Source organism: Dendropsophus ebraccatus, chromosome 6, assembly GCF_027789765.1.
Source record: "Dendropsophus ebraccatus isolate aDenEbr1 chromosome 6, aDenEbr1.pat, whole genome shotgun sequence".
Taxonomy (NCBI): Eukaryota; Metazoa; Chordata; class Amphibia; order Anura; family Hylidae; genus Dendropsophus; species Dendropsophus ebraccatus.
This window is the reverse complement of record NC_091459.1, coordinates 142,093,136-142,118,583: the sequence shown is the minus strand read 5'-3', so window position 1 is coordinate 142,118,583 and position 25,448 is coordinate 142,093,136. Positions and strand designations below refer to the sequence as shown.

Here is a 25,448-nt window from a genome sequence, read left to right as displayed (position 1 = left end):
CACTACGTCTGTCGCTTTACTGTACTTAGGAAGTTTATACAGTGAGCTGTGAACAGACTCTACTAAGAAAGCCATGAATATATACGACTCGGTTTTATGTGGACGGAACAGGCTGAACTCTGAGTGACCCGGACTCGTAACGCTGGGGGGGTTAGGAGGACCCCCGACTATCACAGTCCTGTCATAAGTCACGTATAATGCAAAGTGCCACATTTTATATTGCAGGCTATTATCGCAGTCTTGTGGTTTTATTGCTGTTCGGCCTCTACGTTTCACCTCATCAATTAGATATTACATGAAGACGAGCAGGACTTAAGACGCATTGCATTATGCAAAGTGCCATCTATGCTGCTTTACAGCCTGCTGCTCTATTACTGTGGCTGTGAGTGCATGTTGGATGTGGTTGCTTCATCACAGCTGAGGCTGGCTGAGAATTATGGGGGTTGTAGTTTATCCTTATATGATGATACAGGTTACAGACCGATTTCCTAGAAAATGTACTTCCATCTTTAAAGAGACTCTGTTAGTAGCTTTATGCCGTCCTAAGAGTGGCATAAACTAGTGACAGAGAAGCTGAACAGGATGATGTATCACTTACATTGTTCTGTGCAGCTGATCCAGAGATCTCCTCATGAATAACATGGACAATAAGTAGTCCTCTCCATTATGTGCATGAGCCCAGTAGTCCTGGATATTCATGAGAAGCAAAAACTCCGCCCACCAGCTGCTGATTGGCAGGTATCTATCCACGTTGTGTATAGGCAGCAACTGTCAATCAGCAGCTGGGGGGCGGGAGGAGGGGGTGTGGCAAGAATTCTTTTCTCCTGCATATTAGGAGAACGGCTGAACAGACGCAGAGGGAGAGATACTGCTGCAGCCTCCATCCTCCTCCTTCCGGTTGTCTATTCACTCTTCTACAGAACAACACATTTCAGTGACTGAGGAGGTTTCTGAACATTTAGGGCCTGTTCACACAGAGCAAAAAAAAGGCGGAATTCTGCCTGTCCCATTGGTTCAATGGGATTTTTCACGCTCCTCCGCTTCGCTTGAAATTCCGCCTCTTTTGCTCTGTGTTATCAAGAAAACAGGAACTGCAGGATTTATTTTCTTAGATTCATATATATTACCAATCCATGCCAAATAAATAATGACATTCACTTTTTATGTTTTGTTTGTTTAACCGCATTCAAGATCCCAAGGGGAAGCTGGACCCCTGGATGTCACTTTAAAGGAATCGGCTGGCAGGCATCAATTACTACATTTTCCTGCGACATTTGACAACAAAGTGGCTAAGAGCAGGCAGGTGAACGAGCTTCTTCTCACAGAACAGAGTTGGAATATGAACACACACAGTGATCAGGTGGCAGATGATATCCTCCGCCGCTGTTCTCTCCTCACCATGCCAACTATTGATCTGCTAAATTATAACGAAAACTAAAGAGACAGCAGCAGAGATGACGGCTGCACGGATGAATGGATTGATATTCATCACTGTGGTAGATGGATTGTAGCTAAACCTCCATAATAATAATGGGCTCCAATTAGGAAATTTAAGCATAAAAGAAATAAATTTTCATTTTGCAATCACATGATTCTTTAAAAGGGAATCTGTCACTAGGTTTATGCCGCCTTAAATGAGAGCAGAAAACACTAGTGACAGAATGCTGAACAGATCGGTGTATTACTCACATCATTCTGATCAGCCGTTCTCCTAATATGCAGGAGAATTGGATTCTTGCCACACCCCTCCCCCCGCCCTCCAGCTGCGGATTGACAGTTGCTGCCTATACACAGCATGGATAGATAACTGCCAATCAGCAGCTGTGGGTGGGGGTTTCTGCTTCTCATGAATATCCAGGACTACTGAGCTCATGCACATAATGGAGAGGACTACTTATTGTCCATGTTATTCAGGAGGAGATCTCTGGATTAGCTGCACAGAGCAATGTAAGTGATACATCATTCTGTTCAGCTTCTCTGTCACTAGTTTATGCTACCCTAAGATAGGACACCATAACCTACTGGCAGAGTGTCTCTTTAGCATCAATGCCACCCCTGCACCCAGAAGCCCAAGGAGGTTGGCAATGACCTTGGTAATTGCATGTTACTTTACATACAAGTGTGCTCTTCTAAAGGGAAATGCACGATTAAACAACTGATAGATGAGCGGCTGAGTGACCCATACAGTGCCAAGTTGTGATGGTTAGAAGATGGAGTCAAAGCATCTCCGTGATGTACGCCAGGGTATGGATGCAGCAGAGCTGGGATGAATCAGACGACACTGCAGGCATAGTGGGGGGAAAGTGTGGGCGTAAACAAAAAATATTAATGGGAGTGCTTCTTTAATGGTGGGATAACCCAAAAATAGGTGAAGCCTATAAATATTAAAAAAAAAAAAAAAAACAGGAATACACAAAAAAATCAAAGATTAATTTAGAATAAAGTTTTAGACATTTACAATAAACTTTTTATATCAGTTTGTGTTTGTTTTTTTCTTTTTTTTTTTTTTTTTAATCGAGCTGGCAGAACAATATGCTGATTACTCTCCAAAGCGACTCTAAATTGCAGATAACCTCCACGGCAGCACAAAGCTTTATCCTTTACGTCGGCTCAAGTAATTATCCCAACATCAATATTTCGTCTAAATCGAAAACGTCTGAATCATATCTCATGAAGTATATAATCACCGGCAGAGAATGGCTTTTTTCCCCAGGAATAGGAGAAAGCAGATTAAGTGGGATTGCACATAAAAACTACGCAGGTCATTGAGCGTGGTGACAACAATGCTGCCAGACAAGGCGAGGGATGGGCTGGAGTGAGCAGCTAATGTACTACAGATGCAAGTAATCGCCATGACACCAGGCAATACCCGCCGGCTCCCACCGCTAAATGTCATTTACCTTTCTCTGAGAAACGTGAACACAAAGAGAAGGCTGAACTGCTCTCACGGGAGACAATTCTGATTCAGACTACATTTCTTCTATTTTGTTGTTCAGGACTTTCAGCAATATGATACATGTGAGGAAGTAAGGAGGCCAATACACATCTACCATGTGTATTGTGGGTGAATATCTACCTTTATATAAACAGCAAGTAAAAGATAAAGGTGATGTTGAATTGTTACAATGACAGCAAGCTTTTATAACAATGATGCTTAGACAGCTTTTATGCCAATTAGGAGATAGAGCTGGACTTTTGCACCCCAGAGGAGCACCCCCTGAACTTTATCTCATAATCTGCATACAACTTCTGAAGCTTAGCACTGGAGCAACGTATTAAAAGAAGAGAAACATAAATTTGTCTCAACTCGTCAGGCCACCGGTTCCCTCAGAGGACCGCGAACGCAGGTGAATGAGATGAACAATATTCTCCAAATGATGCTGATCAGTAATGGAGTATAGATAGCAAGAATATAGTAGTTATTGGTTTGCAAACCAAGCAACCTAACCCAGTCAAATTGTTCAGGTTCGGCAACATTCTCTGAAGCTGAACGTTCGGTATTTGACTCTCTGGAGCTGTTGGATGCCGCCTTAGGCCATAGGCTGTATCCATGTTTTCCTGCCTGCATTAAACTCCTGCAGCTGCGGGGAATCAAATGTCAGACTATCGGGTTCGGAGAATGTTGCCGAACCCAAACAATTTGACAGGTCCGCTCAATGCTAGTAATGAATTAACATATTATATACAACCTCACCACAACTTAGTATGGAAAGTGACATAAAATGTCCAAAATGTGTTATTCTGAAAGGAAATTAGACGACCGCTATTAAGCCAAAGTACAAAAAATGACTGTGGAGGAAGAACCAAAAAACATACCTCATCGCCTCGAATATAGGACGTTAAAGAGATATTGCCCCCCCCCCCCCTTTTTATATGAGGAGTTCTCAGCACCATTCTACTCCAGACATTTTATTTCTTGCCGTATAAAGGATTTCTTGGTGGTCTCTCCACTCAAAAATACATGTTAATGTTGGTGTAGTGCCATAGGGGCGGGGCATAGCAGCCATTACGACATACATCTAACTCTGTGGTATCATCGTTCTTCAGGCTGTGCCCCCTCGGCAGTGTCATTGGAATGGGCCAATCTAGGGTCTAGGCCCCGCCCCCTGTGACCTGGCTGTCACAGAATGGGTGGGGGCAATGTCTCTAGGTTGGGTCTGATAAGGCTGCGGAGGGGGCGTCACAGAGGAGTAACAGAGGGGTGAGGACAATGTGGGCAGAGATATGGGGCAGAAGGCATGCTAAGCCCTGCCCCTATGGCACTGTCCACCAACAATAACATGCATTTTTGAGGGGAGAGACCGCCAATAAATCTTTTATATGGTAAGGTATGAATATAAAGTCCAGAATATAAGCTTAAGAAGGTGCTGAGAACTGGGGAAAGGGAGGGGGCAATATCACTTTAATATTTTTAAAAGGATAAAAAAAAAGTCCCGTTAGACATGGTTATGGTGACCTTACCTCGCTTCAGGCAGTAGTATGGCGTATTTATGAGGAGGAGTGGTCTCGGGGAAATTAGAGAGAATAGGCAGGCGATGAGGAAGCAGATCCGAACCATGGAAAGTGAAGAGAAGATCCAAAGCCTGAACATTGCTTTCCTGAAAGAAGAAATAAAAGGTTCCTTATAATTACATCATATAAAAAAACTACTGTAACTATATCACATTGCATGCTGGGTGTAACTAGAAATGGCCGGGCCCCCTTCCCCACTGACTACTAAGCCGTCAAGTGTAGTCATAACTGTATAACTGCAGGCGGTGGTCAGGAGCGCTTTTAGTTAACAGGTCATTTGCAGAACCCGGGAGGCCAGCTGGTGCTGCACATAATGATGGATCAGCGGGCCTAGTGTATTGCAGGAGCAGGCCACAGGGCCCCTGATGCGGCGCGCCCTATAGCAGCTGCTATGGCTGCTACAGTGATGGTTACGCCCCTGGTTGCAAATCTCATGGTTAGTCCTGTGTTACACAGCTTGTATAAACCGAAAGAGCTGCGCTTACAACTCTGCTGCCCTCACAGCTGAAATCTCCTGACATCACCCGAAATCTTCACATCTGGCACTGTGTCATCTGTAATGAAGCTTATTATCCCACTTTATGCTGTCAGGGGTGTGTCTGACAACAAGCTGCTGACTGTTTCCAATAGCAACACGCTGACTTATGAATGAAGCTCTGGAGTATAATACAGGATCGGTAACAGTAATAGAATGTATTTACATAGTTTTTTTTTTTTTTTCAATATACTTTATTTTCAGTTTGAAGAAGATAGTTAATAGGCGTCTTTCCTGTAGTTAGGACTACAGAAGTAATTCAGCTCAATGGATTAAGGCAAGCAGAGTCTCAGAAGTAAAGTAGAAACTGAAAACATTATGAATAAATGGTTGACTTTGGAGACGCTCCTCAGAATACGCCATCAAAGTGCTTAAATTACAATGTCCTAATAAAACCTTATTGGAATTGTTCCTGCTCGCTGTAAAATGAATCCGATAACATCTGGGAAATGTAGAATCCCGTCTGCTACACCAACAATCTTTATTGGAACGCGGTTAATTCTGCAACAATAAGTCTGAATCTACTAGCAGCGTCCGTCTCTAGATGGCCAACGGTGGTAGTGGAGGGCCACAGGGGATTCAGATCACCGCAGCAGCAAGTTACAACATCCTAATGTTTCACCAAGATCTCTGCTTGCTGTCAGTGAATGAGAACATTCTTGTTTGTATCCAAACGAGAGAGAAAAAAACTGCATCCAATCTAAACAATCTTCCCTGAGATGAACAGTGTGCACTCCACAATGAAAGTTTGATACTGTACATGTGTTAAGCTTACAGAGCATTGCCTAGACTGGATAAGACAAAAATTCTATACATGACAGCAAGATGAGATACATGCTTAAAATGGTTATAAACTGAAGCAAAAAGTATGAGTTTTTTCCATTAGATACTGATTAAGGCTGGGTTCACACTACGTATATTTCAGTCAGTATTGTGGTCCTCATATTGCAACCAAAACCAGGAGTGGATTGAAAACACAGAAAGGATCTGTTCACACAATGTTGAAATTGAGTGGATGGCCCCCAGTTAATGGCAAATATTTGCTGTTATTTTAAAACAACGGCTGTTATATTGAAATAATGGCCGTTATTTACTGTTATATGGCTGCCATCCACTCAATTTCAACATTGTGTGAACAGATCCTTTCTGTGTTTTTAATCCACTCCTGGTTTTGGTTGCAATATGAGGACCACAATACTGACTGAAATATACGTAGTGTGAACCCAGCCTAAAGGACAATTCCAGGCAGGGGGATTATATGCCGAGGAGGGGTAACAAAAATAATACTTACCTATCTGGCTACAGAGCTGGTATACCGCAGCTCCGCTACCCGGCTGCTTCCTTGTTAGAGAAAAGACTTGGAGCATGATTTTTCAGGCCCACTCAGCCAGTCAGTGCCCTTCTCTCTATACATAACACATGAATGCTGAGCTGTAATGCCCCTATTCCACCGGTCGTTAATAGGAGCAAACGAGCGCTCTCAGCGCCCGTTTGCTCCTCGTTTCCCGCTCGCTGCCGCCGCTATTCATCGCGGCTGCAGCAAGCGGGTGAGTGCGCTGCTCGGAGGATCGCTGATCGTCCGGGCAGCCCATAGGATACAACAGCGTCTGCTGCCGATGCTCCTATTCAACGGAGTGACTGCAGCAGATCGTTGCTGTGGGATGGCTCTTATAGTATGTCTCTTACCTTCCTCCTTGGTGCCATTTCGGTTCAGTTCGTTGTGTGCTCCATAGTCCGGTAAGACTGTTAGGAACACTGACGTCCCCTTAGCGGCAATTATCATTAGTAAGGGGCCGGCCAAGGGTGGATATGTGCTATGGGGGTGGGCAGTGCTCCTAACGGGTGTCCCGGAATGAGGAGCACATGACTAACTGCTCCAAAACGGCGCCGGGGATGAGGGTAAGAGACATAACTTCCTCCTCGGCGCCTCCTGTGTAATAGGGAAATATCAGAAGGTTAGATTCATCTAGTTCCCCTTTAAGAGGGTCAAGATACTCTGTAAAATAACACCCAAGTGAATGTACTCTCTTTGAGGATGTTCACATATATATAACACAATCCTTTACCATGTTTTATTACCTAATTTCTCTATTTTTTTTTTTTTCAATTCCTCTTTAAACGGTATCCCTACAAATCTCCGCCAGCGCGGATTATGCGGCAGCAATTACACCGCGGCGAGAAGAATATCATCCCATGGCCTGAGATTATCCGCATATTAAAAATAACAAAGGCGGATGGATAATACCATTTGTCACGGTGCCCAGGATTGCGCTAGTTAGATAGGATTACTTAATTGTGAATTAGTATTGACAGGATCGTCTTGGCTATACAGAGTTCAAAGCGCGCTGGGGCTTTAACGCCGAGTTAACTAAGTGAATCAGATTATAAATGATAATGGAGGTGAAAGGCTGCTCGCTTAAAGAGGAATCAATTCCGCCCTTATTGTTCTGACTCTGGAACATTACCCGAGCATATGTTCTCGCTGACAGCACAATATTTTGGTTCCTAAACTTCTTGAAGAAGTCGGCGTCGTAGCTCTTCTCCGCTGCCTGAGGCCCCCCGAGGATCTCCTTCAGGACAAAGAAGCAGATGTTAGAGAAATCCGTCATAACATGGTAACCGAGCCGATTATGAATGGATAATTCCCATCTATTTATCAGCGGCTCAGCGCTTACACTACAAGCAGGAGCGGCTCGGCAAACACCCGGCAAGGTACTGAGTGATAGGATTCACTGCTGGGGATTATTAACGCTTATGTGTACTCTGTGCATCATAGATATGGCCGTCTTATCCATCACCGGTAACCGGTTCCAAACTAGGCAAGGTCCCCGCTTTATGACCAGAAACATTTCAGTTTTTTTGTTTATGCATTTTAAAGGGGAACTCCAGCTTTTTTTTCATTCAAATTAACTGGTGTCACAAAGTTATAAAGATTTGTAATTTACTTCTATTAAAAATCTCAAGTGTTCCAGTACTTATCAGCTGCTGTATGTCCTGCAGGAAGGGGTGTATTCTTTCCAGTCTGACACAGTGCTCTCTGCTGCCACCTCTGTCCATGTCAGGAAATGTCCAGAGCAGCAGCAAATCCCCATAGAAAACCTCTCCTGCTCTGGACAGTTCCTGACATGGACAGAGGTGGCAGCAGCACTGTGTCAGAATGGAAAGAATACACCACTTCCTGCTGATTGCGGCAGCCTGGAGAGAAAACAAAACTTCCTGCAGGACATAAAGCAGCTGATAAGTATTGGAAGACTGGAGATTTTTATATAGAAGTAAATAAATTTATTTTAACTTTCTTACATAACTATTATTAATATTATTTATTTATAAAACACCCTTAATTCCACAGCGCACCAGTTGATTTGAATAAAAAAATGCACCAGAGTACCCCTTTAATCCGTGTCTTCACATTGCTTTTTGAGTATATTTCTTGCAAATTTTTGAGCATTTGCCTTTTTGAGCATTTCTTGAACCTTAGGGCACAGGTATCAAACTCAAAGCCTCCAGCAGTTGCAAAGCTACAATTCCCATCATGCAAAGCTTTGGCTGTCCAACAGGCATGATGGGAATTGGTATATTTGCCACCACTGGAGGGACGTCAGCGTGATACTGCAGCCTTTAGATTAAGAAAATTTGCTTTGACCTTTTCAGCCGATTCATGAGTTGCACAGCAGCTAGGCCAATGCTTTGAAACCTTTGATCATCTTCTCGCTCCTTGACTGATTGCTGACGCTTTTACATGGCCTGATTATCAGCAAAAGAAGCGTTTCTAGCAATGCTCCTTGCCCATAATAAGCCTGTGTAAAAGGGCGTATTGCACCCAAACATAACTTTTGTTATGTTGCTGCCCATGGTGAGAACAACAATTTGTTCCATACTTGTTATTATCTATTCAGTCTCCTTCCCCCAGTTCTGAGCTGCTGCTTTCTGCACAAAACACAAAAATCTCTGTGTGGGCCTTTCTCTCTGTCTCCCCCTCCTTTCTGAGACATATGATGTTAACAAATTCCTGGATTACTGTATCTGCAACATTGTAGCTTCTGTGTAATGCTGTGAGAATTAATCTGAGGTCAAGTCGCTGATGAACTCACTGCAATTATCCCTCCCAGCATTACAAATAAGCTACAATGTTGCAGATAAAGCCTGACAGAGGCTTGTTTAGCGGTCTCAGAAGGAAGGGGAGAGGAAGGGGAGACGGAGAGAAAAGCTCACACACAGATTATTGTGTCTTTAGCATAAAGCAGAACTGGGGGAAGGAGACTAAACAGATAATAATAAGTATGAAAGGAATTGTTAGTCTCACCATGGGCAGCAACATATCAAAAGTTATGTTTGAGTGGACTACCCCTTTAAAAGGGTGAAAACAGGGTGATAACTTGTGAATCGGTGGGGGTCCAACTGCTCACACCTCCTAGAAGACCTTAAAATTAGAGTCCTGAATAATTGCAGGAGGTAATGTATGCACAACCACCATTTGTTCTCAAATAATTCTGCTGTATTCCATCTGTATACAGGGGATGTTATACTCCTCTCAAAGGTAAACACTTACCTCGTATGTTGACAGGCGATCCAGGTATGTCAGTAACTTGAGCCGACAGCGACAGATCTCCTTCTGCTCAAGGGTTAAGCTGAGGGGCAAAGATGGGAAGTCACTCACCGACAATGAAAGACATGAAACGCTGTCATAGTCTATGGAGTAGTTACTTATAATATGTGCATAAGAACATTTTAGTAGTCCGAATTAGAACAATACATACGTACAGAAAACAGGACCAGGGGTAGGTAATCATTAAGCCCATGGGTCTCCAACCTGTGGCCCTCCAGCTGTTGCACTACTACATTTCCCATCATGCCTGGCCAGCCAATTCCAAAGCTTCAGCTGCCCAGGCATGATGGGAAATGTGGTTTTGGAACAGCAGGACGGCCACAGGTTGGAGACCCATGAGATTTAGGGTCCTGTTAGACGGGGTGATGGCAGCCCGAACAATAATGTGAACGAGTGTGTATCGATGTGCGGTCAGTGGCCAATGATTTTGGTGTCAGACCATTTGACACCACCAGCCGATGATCTTTGTCATTGGCTGAACATATGTCTCTAAATCATCCGATTTGCCTGATTTGGCCGATTATCTTTCCGGGTAATAGGGCCCTTAGCCATAAGAGCTGGGTAGGAAATAGAAATAGACACAAAAGCGCTGTGCTTATTGCTGGCTGCGGGGGAAGGGTGTTTAATGAAGGTGAATTGACATAGAAATAGATTGAACAGTACATATTCATATGTAAATCCAGGGTATTAATATCTTAATTATGAATGTTCTGCTTTATTTAGTATCAGCACATAAACATATTGAAGGGAACACGTCACAGGTGTTTATATATTCTGATATACCATACAGAGCAGGAGGAGTTGGGTGGATTTATATACAATGTATAACTGATTGTAAGGAGTCCAGTAGGCGGTCCCATTCAGTGATTGACAGCTATCCTCATACAGGCAAAGCGGTAAAACAGAGTGAGACCACCCACTGGACACCTAACATACAATGAGCAGGGACTGTAAGCAGTAAATTACACCTTGTGGGTCTGTCCACACGTACAGACTCGCAGCGTAAATCTTGCTGCGAGTCTGGCAGTTCCCTGTCACTACATACTCTATGCTGTCTGAAAGACCGCTGTGAGTATGTAATTCTGCCGCCACCCCCCCCCCTTTGGCTCCCGCTCTGCTGCGTGTATACATTACCTTTCCTTGCTGCATGGGGTCCCGGCGTACTACTCTTCTCCCGCCCAGCCAATCAGTGTGTTGCCCAGCCGCAGCCACTGATTGGTTGGGCGGGAGAGCAGTACTGCTATCAGTGGATAACACGTTGTGAGTTTCGCAGTGAAATCTGCCTCATTACTCTGTACTGTTATAGCTTATGGATTTTCACTCTGTTGCCAGAATGTAGTGGCAACTTTCTGTAACTATTTCTATGACAGACACCAATGCTTACCCGCTGCCTTTCCTCTGGGGTTCTTCTGTCTGCTTCTCCCACTCCTGATTGAATGACAGCTCGCTCAGCCAATCATCACGCTGTCCTGCCGCAGCCAGCGATTGGCTGAGCGGACTATCAGGGAGCCGAGAAGCAGACGGGAGCGTGTCAGAAGAACAGGAGAGGGTAAGCTTAATGTCTTTGTTATTTTTACCAGCCCGACACATAAATAGTTAAAGAAAGTTGCAACTACATTCTGTCAGCGGAATGAAAATCCAGAGCCATAATGGCCCTATTCCACGGGCCGTCTAGAGGAGCAAACGAGCGCTCTCAGCGCTCGTTTACTCCTCGTTTCCCGCTCGCTGCCGCCGCTATTCAACGCGGCAGCAGCGAGCGAGTGCGGGAGGGGCGGCGGGGAGCTGCCCGGGTGATCGCTGATCGTCCGGGCAGCCCATAGGATACAGCGGGGTCTGCTGCCGATGCTCCTATTCAATGGAGCAACGGCAGCAGATCGTTGCTGTATCAGTCGCTTGTTTTTCAACATGTTGAAAAACAAGCGACTGCAACGATCAGCCGACATGAACGATGTCGGCTGATCGTTGCACTCTATTCCACGGGACGATACCGTCCACAGCGGCCGATATCCGTTCCGTGGAATAGGGCCTTAAGCTGTAACAATACAGAGTACTGCAGCGGATTTCTCTCCAATACTGTAGGTGTGAATCCACCCTTAAAGCCATACAAGGACATTATAGATCAGGGATGGGGAACCTCCGGCCCTCCAGCTGTTGCAAAACTACAATTCTCATCATGCCTAGAAAGATAAAGCTTAAGACCCTATTCCACGGAACGATTATCGTTCACAAGCTCGCTCCAACGACCGCTCGTTAACGATCACTAAACGATTTTTTTTAGTGAACGATAACACATAACGTGAACGATATATGTAGTGTAACGATTATTTTGCGGCCGTTACATGGTCGTTTAAAACGTTCGCCAGGGTGATCATGACCATATGACACACCTATTTTTTTTAAACCTTTTTAAGAACGACTGAAAAATTTCTAATTTTATGAACCGATTAGTGAATTATCTTTCAAAGACCAACGACTTTTTCCGACATGCTGAAAAACAATTCTGAACGACAGTATAACGATTTCGCCTTTGTCGTTCGCTCGTTTACAGCAATTGCACGAAGCGATTATCGTTAACAAGCGGTCGTTGGAGCGAGTTTATGAACGATAATCGTTCCGTGGAATAGGGCCTTTAGACTCTGGCTGTCCAGGCATGATGGGAATTGTAGTTTTTCAATAGCTGGAGGGCCGAAGGCTACCCATCCTTGTTATAGAGGATATCAGGGATTAAAAATGATAGGACACAGGATAATTAGGTGACACCCCCCCCCCTTCTTCTCCCCACTGATCACAAGAGTGGAGCACAATGCTCAGTCACCACCACAGTCACTGTCTATAGAGTTCAGCACTCGATAATGCTCAGAAGTCCCATAGAGAATGGACAGAGAAGCAGCTGAGCATGTACCTTGCCGTCCTAGTTACTTAGGGACAAGTGACCTCCATACTCGTGATTAGAATCGGCAACTTTTCCCCTATGCTTGGGGGTAAGGAGCAACGTTTTAACTTGAGAAAATTAATTTAAAAGGCTATGTGGGTTCAAGAGATGATACACGCCATACGTTTCTAAAATGAGAATTGTCATTGAATGTGTGGTCTGCATGCTAGGAGTCCTAAGTGGTGAACACTCTGCCTACAGGCTACTATAATGTTACTTTACAACGTCCATTGTTCCATTTAAAGCTTTTTTTTTTTTTGTTCTACATGGCTGCTTTCCAGTGTTCAGTCATCATTTTACTGTGCAAACCAAATGACTTACATGCCCACAGGGGCGGCATCGAGAGCTCACTAAGCCCAGCACCCTTTTAGAGGGAATTCATTGATGCCTGCATGGTTACACCACTCAAATATCTGGTACCAGGACCTCAGGCAGTGTTGGCATCAGTGGCTGTCTTTGGCACCAAGCACCCCAAGCGATCGCTTGGGGCCCCCAACATCCAAGGGGGCCCCCACGCCCCGCTCTTGTGCTCAAGACGGCTGGACAGTGCCGCTGCCCCGCTCGCTGCTGCCATCTGAACTGTAAATATCAGCACTCGTAATGAGCGCTCATAGTTACATGCAGCAACACTGACAGGGCGGGAGACATTGGCTCCCTTCCTGTCAGTCACTCTTGTGGCTGCAGGAAGGGTTTTCCCTGCGGTCACGAGTGGCAGCTTTGTCCTTGTGGTGCCGGTGCTCCAGTGACATTACTGGAGCATCGGCGCCAGGACAAGGGGAGTGCGGCCTCTTGTGATCGCAGGGAAAACCCTTCCTGCGGCCACAAGAGTGAAGAGAAGAGGAAACGCCCAGACCCAGGTGAGTATAAGTGTTTATTTTATTGTGTTATATACTATATGGGAGGGGGAGCACACAGGGGTCTGTTTAACTGGGGGAGCGCACATCGGGGGTCTACATAAATGGGGGAGCACACAGGGGGGCTATATAACAGGTGGAGCACACAGGGGGGGCTATATATAACTGGGGGAGCACACAGGGGGGCTAAATACCCCTGAGGGAGCACACAAGGGGGCTATATACTGGTGGGGGAGCACACAGGGGGTATATACAATTGGGGGCAGCACACAGTGGGTATATACGACTGGGGGCAGCACACAGGGGGTCTATATACAACTGGGGCAGCACACAGGAGGTCTATATACTTCTGGGGGAGCGCACGGGGGGCTATATATAACTGGGGGAACACACAGGGGTCTATATACTACTGGGGGAAGCACACAAGGTGTATATACTACTGGGGGGCAGGACACAAGGGGTATATACTATTGGGGGCAGCACACGAGGAGTATATATTACTGGCGGTAGTGCACAAGGGGTATATACTACTGGGGGCAGCACACAGCGGTCTATTGCTGTGGAGCGCGTGTTGAGGGGGGGGGGCAGACATAACTTCGCTTGGGGCCCCAGAAATGCCAAGACCGCCCCTGGTTGGCATAGCTTGGTATACACTCTGCAGAGCCAAGCTTTTCTTGTGTATATCTTGAGTTGTCCATACACTGATCAACATCCACAATACAACCATCACAAGTAATAATCCTTACGAGCATACTGTATTATATACTAGATAACCTACTGCATAGGATTATGCAGAAAGTCTGTGAAACCTCACTCAAATGTTTTAAACCTTGGGAAAAGTCAGATATCCCTCCAGGGAAGGTCCTAGCCGGGGGGTGGCTCCAGGAAGGAGACGTCCAAAACCATCATAATAAGAGGCCCTTTTAATCAATATCCAGCTCAGATTATAAGTCTAAGGATATGACATGGGAAATGCCAAAACCAGGTGGTATCCATCATCAGTGTGGAGTAGGAGTCTGGCTAGGCGGGAGCAATGACTAGTAGACCACCACGGTAAACCTATCACTGATCTCAAGGAGAACAGCTTAAGAAGACGCTGTAGGCTGCTACAGTAGGAAAAGCATTCAACACAGTGAAAACCTGGGTGCATTGCCCCCTGGGAAACATGAATACGCAAAAATAGTCCATGAAACCTCATTCAAGAGTTTTGAAACACAAGACTAGCCAGATGTCCCTCCAGGGAAGGACCTAGAAAGGGGGTGGCTGCTGGAAGGAGACCACCAAAACCACCAAATTAAGTAGCCCCTTCAGTCAATATCCAACTCAGATTACAAGTCTAAGGACATGATGAGAAAAACACCAAAACAAGGTATCAATCATCAGTGTGGAGTAGGAGTCTGGCTAGGCGGGTGCAATGCCTAGTAGACCACCAAGGTAAAACTATCACGGATCTGAGGGAGACCGGCTAAAGACGACACTTTTTGCTGCTGGTAAAAGTGCAGAACACAGTGAAAACCTAGGTGCATTGCCCCCTGAGAAACACAAATATGCAAAAAGAGTCAATGGAGCCTAATTAAAGAGTCTCAAAACACAGGACTAGCCAGACATCACAACTACTGTATATGATGGAAATGTTCTATACTGAGGGTCATTGTGGGAATGCGCCATTGCCTGTGCAGGTTGCAACCCAGAGATATTACGTAACAACCAAAACCCACTCACTTGTCAAAGTCCACCCTCTGAAGTAGTGTTTTACGTCTTTGACTTTCTCTCTCTTTCCGGCTTTCTGCTTCTTCTTCTGGAGTCAAGAAGTCTTCATACGGGACATCATCAATGTCTACCTCTCCCGGTAATATGAACCTGCAGGGCATAAATAAGTGTAGAGTTAGATTCTTTAAGTCAATATAAAAACACTAGATGACCAGGTCCTGATAAAACACAGTACTATAAAAAATCTTATGGACATGTCACTTTTGCTGTGGACCAAGACTTCACTACAAGGGGCAGAGCTCTCTTACAGTCTTACCAGAGACAACCTCTGTGAAAACGCTTGGATAACCCCTTTAAGAGGTGTCTGGCTTGGCTTAAAGTGACACTGTCACCTCCTTTTTGCAAGTGGGCGGGGCCTAGCTACATTAGCGTCACTTAGCCCCGCCCACCGCCACCATTGGCCCCGCTTCCTCGTCGCCAATTGGAACAAGCTGGCCTAAAGGTCTAGGCCCCACCCCCTCTAGGTCGGCCCACCAATGGGCGTCAAGGCGGCAGGCCCAACGGTGGTGCGGTGGGCGGGGTTAAGTGGCGCTATTGCCTCGAGGCCCCGCCCACTTAACATATCTGACCCCTGGCTTCTCGCAGCTCTATTCATTCCTATGGAGCTGCTGGAAAGAGCGGAGTAAACCAGAAGAGCACTGTACTTGGCTTTCTCCGGCACATGCATAGGAATGAATAGAGCCAATGGGTCACATGACGTACCCACGGCTCTATTCATAACAGAGAAGCCAGGGCTAATATAGAGATTAACAAGGGGTTGGGGTTGGGGGGATGGGGGGTAGAAGGTAGGGGGGGTCGCCCCCGACCCTGCAATCTCTTATTTTTCCCCTACCTACAGGATTTTTTCTCAGACAACCCCTTTAAGTCCCTAGTCATACATTAAGACTTCTTATTGACATCACACAATGACAAAAGGGAAAAATACCTTCAAAATGTAGCATGTAAGCTTCTCTACAAGGGCACATCTATAGGTTATAGGTCCGCTCCTGCAATCTCATACACACTGCCCTCTACCATGATGTTCTCATTTTCCAGTATCTAAGTATCCAGTATCCAGTATCTAAGGAAGCTTAGATAGCGGTATACTGGGGTCCGCATATACGGACCTCCCTCTCCTAATACATGGATTACTCATTAAATAACAATGCGGATTTCTTTTCTTCTCTCTGCTCTGCTATTCCTCCTGGAAATGTAGGCAGAAGCTTGACAGGTCTTTGTTACCATTCCTCTCGCCACCAGGGTCCCTGAACAGTCTGTCAGCAAGAATTAGATAATGTCAGGCTGTGTTCACACATGCAGAAGACAGACGTGTGTTTGTGTATGTATTATAGATGCCCGTCCTCTGCTGACTGGAGGACTAAAGACCCAAACTGAAAGCATGGCAGTAATCTATGATGCCACCAGGCCGGGACCGGCATCTGTAATACATACCGAAACAAACATCTGTATTCCACACATGGGAATGCATCCTCAGACTGTTTAGCCACAGACCTCAAACAGGGGAGAATAGAGGTATCCATCTGTCAATTCAATCACTCACTTAAAGGAGTTATTCACCCAAAAAAAGTTTTCTTTCAAATCAACTGCTCCCTGCATGTGCCAAAGATTTGAAAATTACTTCTATTAAAAAATCTCCAGTCTCCCAGTACTTATCAGCGGCTGTATGTCCTGCAGGAAGTGGTGTATTCTTTCCAGTATGACACAGTGCCTTACGGGCCTATTCCATCGGCTGATGGGGGCCCGATCAATAATGTAAGCGAGCGCCGATCTAAGCCTATTACACGGCCCAATAATCGTTTAGTGAGTGCTGCAGGGACATCGTTACTGATGTCCTTGCAGCCCTTGTCACCATACTTTACCTAAGCATGTTGCAGAGCTTCTCCCGCGCTCCTTCTTCCTCCTGATCCCGTACGCAGCAGCAGCTTCGGAGCGGCCTGTCTGAGCTGGCGGTCCTGGCCAGTGATTGGCTGAGTGGTCTGTTAGCTAAGACAGGCCGCACTGAAGCTGCTGCTCCGCACGGAACCGGGAGGAAGGAGGAGCGCAGGAGAAGACCTGCAACATGTGTAGGTAATGTATGGTGCTTGTGAAATCGTCGGTCGGTCGCCGCACATCGCTATTCCACGCAGCCATGCGCGGTCGGTGCCCAATGATTTTAGGTTTAAACCCAAACAAACGATCAGCCAATGACACGATCATCAGCTGATCGTTGTTTCTATTCCACGGAGCAATAATCGGCCCAACTCGGCCGATTATCGCTCCGTAGAATAGGACCCTTACTGGTAGTCTTGCTCATGGCTTATGGGTACATTCCCACAGATGTATCAGATATGATTACAAGCTGGCAAGGCATATCTAGCTGATCCCTGGGAGAAGGGGGCAGCTGAACTTTGAGAAAGATAAAAAAGTGTGCACATAAGCATGTAATAAAAAAAAATGGAAATGCGGTGAGGAAGCAGGCGCCTGGCTGGTCTTAATTTGATAACGGTGCATGACTTCAGCCTTAAAACCCAAAAAACTGTAAAAGCAAAGAGGTCTTGTTTGTGGGAGGTGAATGCCTGGTGGAGGAATAGCAGTCGGCTCCTCCACTTAGACACAGGCTATTTCCACTAAAGAGCGGCTGCATATATTATGCATTAAAACCCACACTTTAAGTGGTTATCAAAAAGCAACAGGGGGATCGGCGGAGCTGCTCGGATGATGTTGGGAGAATGCCCGCTGTAATGATAATACATTGCTCCGAATCAAAGAGCTCAAGAGACGGCGGATTATTAGACAAGGTTTCTAGTGAAGTGCGCTAATTACCATAACCATCCGATAGGAAAGGGATAATTAGAACGGCCGAGATTGAAGATTGCTAAATGAATTTACGCATGCATTAACATGTTAAGGAATAAGGCACTTCACTGCGCCGTCTCGGGCTCGAGATCATTAATCAGAAGATAGGATTCACAAGTGAACCGCCGGCATCTGTGTCGGAATATGCAAATGGAGGGGCACCGCTGGCCTGGCGCTCCTCTCCGGAGAGTTCTTACAAGAGCTCCGCACGCAGCTCACACACTAAAAACATTAAGACTGCGCTACGGCAAATTATCAGTGTTTTCATACATGACTTGTAACACCGCGCACCTTCCTCCGTCTTCCCCGTTGCCTATGGCAACCAGCGCCTCCAGATCGGTTCCCTTGAGGCCAAACATCAGCAATTCCTTGGCAGCGTCCACGTTCTCGGGGACTCGTTCTAGGCACTCGTGCAGGACCCAAGATCTTTTCTTGATTTTGCTCTGGAATAAAACACGGTTTTCCGTTACGATTGGTAAATACAATAGATGATGATATTTATACAGAAGAACATGATGGGGCGAAATGCAACAGGATTCTGGCATCTTAGGAAGCCAAAAAGATGATATATATATTTATATATATTTAATATGGGAATTAGGTACCTTTTCAGTTATGACAAAGGGGAGTGGTTTCGGTATAGGGGTGTGGTTTAAAATGTGACCAAAAAGATTCAACTGCAGCTTAAAAGTAACTTATCACCTTGGGGGATTCTTTCTTTCTTTTTTTTGTTTCTTTTTGTTTCTTTTTACTGATTTGAGCCAGACAATGAAATTTTATTTTTTTCTATTCTGTTTCTATTTTCTGAAAGTAATTTTCTTTTTAGTACATTATTAGGGCCGCAGCCATCTTACATGTGCTGTTTTTTTGTTTTGTTTTTGCTATATATAATATATTATATATATATATAATTTATTTTTGGGTTTTTTTTTTTTTTTTTACAAGAAACAATGAACATCTCCTTGTATGGGACAGGTTTCTAGGCATGGACTGTGACCTGTGCAAAAGGTCACTGTACACAAGAAGGGGAAGGCTAAGCTGTTATTGTCTTCTCTATCAACTGGTGACACCTTTTACTGTAATGGTGTGTTTACACAGAGATTTATCTGACAGATTTTTGAGGCCAAAGCCAGGAATGGATTGTAAAAGAGAACAGGTCATAAAGGAAAGACTGAGATTTCTCTTCTTAAATCCATTCCTGGCTTTGGCTTCAAAAATCTGGCAGATAAATCTGTCTGTGTAAACACACCATAAGGCTATGTTCACACAACATATTTTTTTTCATATATTTCTACGGCCGTTGTTGCAGATTGCAACAACAGTCGTAGTTAATACGAGAAAATATGTTGGCCGGGTGTATATGGGATCCCAGCCGGAGTGTATACACATATATACTTACACATAGTATACGCTCCGGCCGGGATCTCTCGCGGCACCGCAAACAACTGACAATCCCATACTTTCAGCATGTTTGCACATCTTTATACACTGGGTTTGCACAAACCCAATAAAGTGGCATTTGAATCTCACTGCCTGTAGAAGGTGGATGCAGTCAGTCAGAGGACTGCCTGGAAAACATAGATACAGCAGTTCGGGATCACGCAAACCTGACCTTTTAGCAAGTTCGCTATGCAGTATGCATCGTACCAGAAAAATAAAATGGAGCCACCTTCAGCTGGTGTCCATAGGAGGAGATCTTACTGGTAAAGAGCAGACCAATTCCACACTGTACCACAGAGAGGCGCTACTGGCCCGTGGATGTACAAGGCATGGAGGGTGCATTTCCCGTAGTTGGGTTCCGTTCTCCGCGACAGTCCCTTTAATACTCTAATACACTAATTTATTCTGTATGCAGGGAATTTGTAAACCTGTAATTTCTCCCTGTCTGATTTGTATAAGCTAATTACACTCCCATCATTAGTCTGTAATAAAGAGGAAGGGGACAGAATCAGAAAGGAAAAATTGAATACATTTACTGAAATTAATTTTGTGCAAGGTCAAATGTGCAGAGAAAAAAAAAATTACCTGAATGTTGTTCAATTCTGAACAATAAGGAAGGTACAAAAGGAGGAACAAAATAATGAGGGCTTTACAAGCGTCTATTATCCATAGCAAACAGATTATCAGAGCCATCAGGATACGGAGGAATACGGAACAAGCTCATTGACAACTACCACCGTGATAGTAACGTGACAACCACATGACCTCGCCCGTAACCTTGTAAGCCACCATCATAGCAGAGGAACAGCTCTAACCTACACAGGCCCGAACTCTACAAGACCTATCAAGGTGTTCTGAGATATCTGGCACCAAGACGTTAGCGGTAGTCCCTTTAATTCCTGCATATTGTGACGCACGGCCTCCATGGATTGGACTCTATTTACCAGCATGGACACCGACTGGTCTGATACACAACAATATCAAGAAAAGTATCGCCCCACAATCCCTTGGGCACGTGTAGTACATGAAGAAAAAATGTTCTTCAGCTCCGTAAAAAGTATAAACTTTATTGTATATCACTATATATTGCCTTTATTGAGTGTCCAGAAAGGGGTAGTCTGGAGACTCAAAAAATTCAGTAGGTTCGGTAGGAGGAAAAGGTTTGGTAGGTAAGGATAGTGACATAGGAGAAGGTTTGGTAGGTAAGGATAGTGATATAGCGGAAGGGTTGGTAGGTAAGGATAGTGATATAGCGGAAGGGTTGGTAGGTAAGGATAGTGACATAGGAGAAGGTTTGGTAGGTAAGGATAGTAACATAGGAGAAGGTTAGGTAGGTAAGTATAGTGATATAGGAGAAGGTTTGGTAGGTAAGGATAGTGACATAGGAGAAGGGTTGGTAGGTAAGGATAGTGACATAGGAGAAGGTTTGGTAGGTAAGGATAGTGACATAGGAGAAGGGTTGGTAGGTAAGGAAAGTGACATAGGAGAAGGTTTGGTAGGTAAGGTTAGTGACAGGAGAAGGGTTGGTAGGTAAGGATAGTGACATAGGAGAAGGGTTGGTAGGTAAGGATAGTGACATAGGAGAAGGGTTGGTAGGTAAGGATAGTGACATAGGAGAAGGTTTGGTGGGTAAGGATAGTGATATAGGAGAAGGATTGGTAGGTAAGGATAGTGATATAGGAGAAGGGTTGGTAGGTAAGGATAGTGACATAGGAGAAGGGTTGGTAGGTAAGGATAGTGACATAGGAGAAGGTTTGGTGGGTAAGGATAGTGATATAGGAGAAGGTTTGGTAGGTAAGGATAGTGATATAGGAGAAGGGTTGGTAGGTAAGTATAGTGACATAGGAGAAGGTTTGGTAGGTAAGGATAGTGACATAGGAGAAGGTTTGGTAGGTAAGTATAGGGATATAGGAGAAGGTTTGGTAGGTAAGGATAGTGACATAGGAGAAGGTTTGGTAGGTAAGGATAGTGATATAGCGGAAGGGTTGGTAGGTAAGGATAGTGATATAGCGGAAGGGTTGGTAGGTAAGGATAGTGACATAGGAGAAGGTTTGGTAGGTAAGGATAGTAACATAGGAGAAGGTTAGGTAGGTAAGTATAGTGATATAGGAGAAGGTTTGGTAGGTAAGGATAGTGACATAGGAGAAGGGTTGGTAGGTAAGGATAGTGACATAGGAGAAGGTTTGGTAGGTAAGGATAGTGACATAGGAGAAGGGTTGGTAGGTAAGGAAAGTGACATAGGAGAAGGTTTGGTAGGTAAGGTTAGTGACAGGAGAAGGGTTGGTAGGTAAGGATAGTGACATAGGAGAAGGGTTGGTAGGTAAGGATAGTGACATAGGAGAAGGGTTGGTAGGTAAGGATAGTGACATAGGAGAAGGTTTGGTGGGTAAGGATAGTGATATAGGAGAAGGATTGGTAGGTAAGGATAGTGATATAGGAGAAGGGTTGGTAGGTAAGGATAGTGACATAGGAGAAGGGTTGGTAGGTAAGGATAGTGACATAGGAGAAGGTTTGGTGGGTAAGGATAGTGATATAGGAGAAGGTTTGGTAGGTAAGGATAGTGATATAGGAGAAGGGTTGGTAGGTAAGTATAGTGACATAGGAGAAGGTTTGGTAGGTAAGGATAGTGACATAGGAGAAGGTTTGGTAGGTAAGTATAGGGATATAGGAGAAGGTTTGGTAGGTAAGGATAGTGATATAGGAGAAGGTTTGGTAGGTAAGGATAGTGATATAGGAGAAGGGTTGGTAGGTAAGTATAGTGACATAGGAGAAGGTTTGGTAGGTAAGGATAGTGACATAGGAGAAGGTTTGGTAGGTAAGTATAGGGATATAGGAGAAGGTTTGGTAGGTAAGGATAGTGACATAGGAGAAGGTTTGGTAGGTAAGGATAGTCACATAGAAGGTTTGGTAGGTAAGGATAGTGATACAGCGGAAGGGTTGGTAGGTAAGGATAGTGACATAGGAGAAGGGTTGGTAGGTTTGTCTGTTTGCTGATGAAACAAAAGTGTACAATAGGATATTCCTGGAGGTGTCAGCAATCCAGCAGTTCTGTGTTGGTAAAAACTTCATAAGAGAAGGAATTAAGGGTAGTGATTTCTGACAGCCTTAAAATGAGTCTCCAGTGCAAGCAGGCAGTAAAGAAAGCTAATGGTATGCTGGGCTGTATATATATATATACACATAATGGTATGCTGGGCTGTATATTATATATATATATATATATATATATATATATATATATATATATATATATATATATATATATATATAAATATAATGGTATGTGGAGCTGTATATATATATATATATATATATATATATATATATATATATATATATATAAAACGATATGTGGAGATAGATAGATATATAAAATGGTATGCTGGGCTGTATATATTTATATAATTGCAAGTGGAGCTGTGTGTGTATATATATATATATATATATATATATATATATATATATATAAATGGTATGTGGAGCTGTAATATATATATATATATAAAAATAATGGTATGTGGAGAAGTGTGTGTATAAATATTATATATATATATATATATATATATATATATAGCTGTACATATAGGTATGCTGGGGTGTATAGCTAGAGGTATAACCAGTAGGAAGAGAGAGATTGTGATCCCGCTGTATAAAGCTCTAGTGACATTAAATATGGAATACTGTGTCCAGTTCTGGAGACCTCACCTACACAAAGATACTGATAAAAAAAAAAGAAAAAGGTCCAAAGACGGGCTACAAAAATGGTAGAGGGTGTGAGGCATAAAACATATCAGGAGAGACTTAAAGAGGACCTGTCACCCCCCGTGCCAGGGTGACAGGCTCCCGACCCCCTGTTAGATCCCCCTATACTCATGTGATCCCGCCGGGTCCCGCTTCCTGAGCCGGTCGGGTCACGGAGATATCAGCTCCCGAAGCCCAGCGCGCGCTGAGAGAGGAGTCCGATGCTCATAGAGAATGACGGAGCATCGGACTCCCCATTCATTCTCTATGGGCATCTGACTCTGCTGACAGCGCGCGCACCGGGCTTTGGGCGCTGATATCGCGGGATCACGTGAGTATAGGGGGATCTAACAGGGGGTCGGGAGCCTGTCACCCCGACACAGGGGGTGACAGGTGTCCTTTAAGGATTTGAATCTGCATAATATGGAGGAAAGAAGAGAAAGGTGGGACATGATCAAAACCTTTATTTATGTTAAAGGACTTGACCGTTAGTTCTCAAAGAGATAAGCCAATGCCACAAATGTCTGGCAGCAGCTTACTTCTCCTTTCTCCATTGGAAATATATGAAAGTTCGGCTTAATGTTCCGGTGCAGAAGGAGATCAGGAAAGAGCACTGTGGGTCCACAGCTAATCTGGTGTATGGTTTCTTTTAGTGAATCTTACTATTATAGCACATTGTGAGTTTATATACACATGAACGTCAGTGTGACCTACATCGTATATCAAAGTGCTCAACAGAGACAAACGATACAAATCTAAATCAAAAGCTACTAATCTGCTTGTTAATAGTTTCCAGGAAGGAATAAAATAAAAACCACAAAAGGCTAATGAACATTTATTATAGAGAAGTTATTTTCCTCCTATGTGCTGCTCAAGCCCCCCAGCAGGCCATAATTTCAGGATTTCCTGCATACTGTACAGGTAATATAATGGCCCAAGCATCAGGAGTCGCTGCCTATGTTCTTTCTATACAATAAATCCTGACCTGTTATAGGGCACTAGAGGAATGGAGGCAAAAGGCACTGGGTTGGGGAATGTTAAAAACAATCAACCAATCAATCATAAATCCTTCATTGTCACATTCTAAGAGCTATAAAAAGATCATATTAAAAATGAAATGTGCTAACTAGTCTTAAAGGGATTTCTTCTAATTTTCTTATATCTTTTCTATAATATATAATAATCCTGAGATCTTGCAGTTCTCATTCTCACCACTGGAGCTAAAACTAAGCTGAGACTTCCTGTGGTGATAAGAGGAGGCTGCTGTAAAGTGATCTGTACAGAATTGCAGCATCATGTGACACCAGTAGATAGAGGAAAAAATAGCAGCTCCCTGTGAAATGACCTCTTCAAAGGTCACAGAGCACGCTCAGCAATGTTTCACATTCATCTCAAGGGGACAGAATCTGTCTATTGTCGTCTATATCCATGAGTCTTGCTATAAAGCATGTCGCTAAATGCTGTTAAGAATAGCCCCCATAAGAATGAACAAAAAGGGAATCAGCAGGTAAGATAAATGCAACCTGCTGATAGCAGCTTTTTTTTACAGTACCCATGCTATTAATAAGAGCCTATCTGGCTTAAAGGGGAACTCTCAGCAGAAGTCTTAAGCCCAAATTGCTCTTATTAATAGCATTGGGTAATGTAAAAAAAAATATAATAATAATAATGTGTTGTCTAAATTTCTTTTTTAATTGTTTAGTCTCAGATTTTTTTTCCTAATCTGGTTCCATAAAAAAAAAAAAAAAAAAATTATATATATATATATATATATATATATATATATATATATATATTTATTATTAGATATATTATTATTATTATTATTAGAGATATGCTTTACAGCAAGCTCCATGGACATAGGAAGCAATTGACAGGAGCTGCCCCATTCCATTTGAGGAAACGGTTCTAAAAATACCTAATGAACACTTCAGGCCGTCAGACACGTTGCCTCTTGGCGTACCCGTAATAATGCAGACTTTAATATTTCCCACACAAGAACCTACCAAATAGTCCTGAATTGTGGCGATGTTGACAGCCGACTTCCTCCACTGCCTCTGGTAAACCAAGTCTGTGTCCAGTCCATACGCGTGCGCCAAGGATAAAGCTTCTCCATACTCTTCATTATCAATCTGCACCAAGGAGACAGAGATCAATATTTTATCATCTCCGAGATACCATTTTTTGCCCTCTCTTAGGGTGGCATCACGTGTACAGTACTGA

At 43.9% G+C, this 25,448-nt stretch overlaps 1 protein-coding gene across 2 annotated transcripts in view; it reads right to left on the bottom strand.

Moving 5' to 3' along the window:
- NBAS (NBAS subunit of NRZ tethering complex) overlaps nucleotides 1-25,448 on the bottom strand; it is a 445,751-nt gene that overhangs the window by 340,454 nt on the left and 79,849 nt on the right. For both annotated transcript variants that reach the window (XM_069973153.1, XM_069973154.1), the window contains exons 16-21: nucleotides 25,232-25,357; nucleotides 18,336-18,487; nucleotides 15,162-15,299; nucleotides 9,597-9,675; nucleotides 7,513-7,617; nucleotides 4,462-4,598 (exon numbers count right to left, since the gene is read on the bottom strand). In XM_069973153.1, the coding sequence (XP_069829254.1) occupies nucleotides 4,462-4,598; nucleotides 7,513-7,617; nucleotides 9,597-9,675; nucleotides 15,162-15,299; nucleotides 18,336-18,487; nucleotides 25,232-25,357 (737 nt within the window). The remainder of the gene's footprint in view (nucleotides 1-4,461; nucleotides 4,599-7,512; nucleotides 7,618-9,596; nucleotides 9,676-15,161; nucleotides 15,300-18,335; nucleotides 18,488-25,231; nucleotides 25,358-25,448) is intronic.